Source organism: Nestor notabilis, unplaced genomic scaffold (assembly GCF_000696875.1).
Source record: "Nestor notabilis isolate BGI_N333 unplaced genomic scaffold, ASM69687v1 scaffold13585, whole genome shotgun sequence".
In the NCBI taxonomy this organism is placed as follows: Eukaryota; Metazoa; Chordata; class Aves; order Psittaciformes; family Psittacidae; genus Nestor; species Nestor notabilis.
The window spans coordinates 1,422-3,332 of record NW_009928940.1 but is presented as its reverse complement, the minus strand read 5'-3'; the positions used below and the strand labels follow the sequence as shown (position 1 = coordinate 3,332).

The 1,911-nt window shown below is 39.1% G+C and overlaps 1 protein-coding gene across 1 annotated transcript in view; it reads right to left on the bottom strand.

The window, feature by feature from the left end:
* The window catches only part of BAMBI (BMP and activin membrane-bound inhibitor), a 1,580-nt gene extending 790 nt beyond the window's left edge, over positions 1 to 790 (bottom strand). Inside the window, 2 exon segments of the mRNA XM_010014764.1 lie at positions 2 to 23; positions 505 to 790. Coding sequence (XP_010013066.1) covers positions 2 to 23; positions 505 to 745 — 263 coding nt within the window. The 5' untranslated portion in view covers positions 746 to 790.
* Between the last annotated feature and the right edge of the window lie 1,121 nt (positions 791 to 1,911).

Genomic DNA, 1,911 nt, shown 5'->3' with positions numbered 1-1,911 from the left:
ATGCTGATATCTGCTCCCTTGTCCTGCAAAGGAAAAAAAAGTTGAAGCTTATCAGTATCAACAACTGGTTTATACACAAGCAACTCCATTAAATGCCACAGGGGCAAGTTTAAGGAGCAACAGCTACACACTCTGCAGTATCTACTGAAAATACTCCTATAAAGAAAAAGATGAGTTTCTAAGGCTATTTATAACATGGAATTTCTTACCCTGATAGCTGATTTAACTAGAAATACCATTGCTGTTGCTTCTTCGATGCAATAACAAGTTGTAAAGATAGACCTTTAACATTAATGCAGGCAAAAAAAATAAAATTAAAAAAAAAAAAAAAAAAGAAAAAAAGCTATTCAGCTGAAATGTTGCTCCCCTGCATCCAACCACCCGCTCCCCCCTCTGGTGTCTCTACTTACAGCAACAACTAAATCAATAGCAGACATACAAAGTTCTGACTGTCACCAGCCTGACAGACAGAAGAGAGGTTTCACTGAAGCTTCCTTGCCCTACCTGAAGTATCACCCCTGGAAGGAGACAAAACATCATGCAGTCCTCTGTAATTGCACATATCTTCATGACAGCATTCCAATGTGGACATGGTGGTGGTGCCAGAGTGGTTTTGTGCTTGTTTGGCTTGGCAGATATCAGCTGTGCTTGCAATAGAGTCCAAGCAGCCATGAGTTAGTGGGGAATGTGTATTCTGAGGATCAAGCAGTCTGGAGAAGCAGGCGCTAAGCTCAGATTTGCACATATAGCCGGTTGCAACACAGTGTGCAGCATCACAGTAGCATCTGATTTCACCTAAAAAACAAAAATTGTGCAATAAAGGTAAGAATCTGGCCCATTAAGGACACCTCACTAGGCACTCCTACTAGCCACAAGCATCCCCAAACCAAACTCAGTGCCAGTTTTGGGGTACTCCTCTAACTGTAAATCCATGATAGCAGGATTTTTCTTCTCGTTGCTGTACAGTGCCTACCCCGTTGTAACCTTAATCCCTGCAAATGCCTTGAGGTGCTTGTTTTAATTACTAGTACTATAGTCCTTTGAATTAAAGCAAGAACATTTCACTAGAAGAGAGGCTGGGGGAGGAAGTTCATAGTGGCTTTTTTTCCCCAAGGTAAATAACTAACAAGACCATTTTATAGCTACTTCCACTAGCTGTCAGCAGTTGCATTAAACCACATTTAAAGTGAAACCTCAGTTTTAAAACCAATACACACCTTCAGCCCTATAGGAAGTCACATCTATGTTTTAAACCACTACTATGGGGACAGTAGTATATTTTTATAAAGGTAACGCATTTTTAACTGGGTGTAAGCACACATCAGAAATACTAGGTTTAAATATTTGTGTGACAAATGAAAAAAAAAAAAAAAAAGTCGGAAATGCTGAATTGTTTATTACCTCTCAGTACTGTGCCAAAATTTAAAAGGTTTAAATAACACCTTATAAAGCTATTAGCTAGAACCATTACCATCGAAGTCTCCCAGTCAGGAAGGCTTTTACTGTGTGAAACCAGGCAACTATTTGTAATTTCTCCAGAAAAAATAAATTCTTTAAGTAGCCATTCATGCAAAAAGGCTTTTTTATCAGTATTCTAAAACAGAAACAGTGCAGTTTATAATTAGCATGTTCACCAGAGTCAGTGTCACTCAAGCCAAATGTAAAGTTATTAAATGGGGTGAAATTGCAAGTCTCAAAGCTCCCCCTCACCCCTCCCCAATCTTGCATGCCATCCAACATGCAGTCAAAAGGGGAAACACTTAAGACTGAAAATCCTCTACCAGCTCTACAAAAAAAATCTCTCAGGAAACCTCAAAAATTTCTGAAGGAAGCGATAAAAAGTTCCCTTCATAAAACTCTTCATTTTGTGCTCTCCAAACTGCTCTGGTACGAATTATACATGTCATGCAC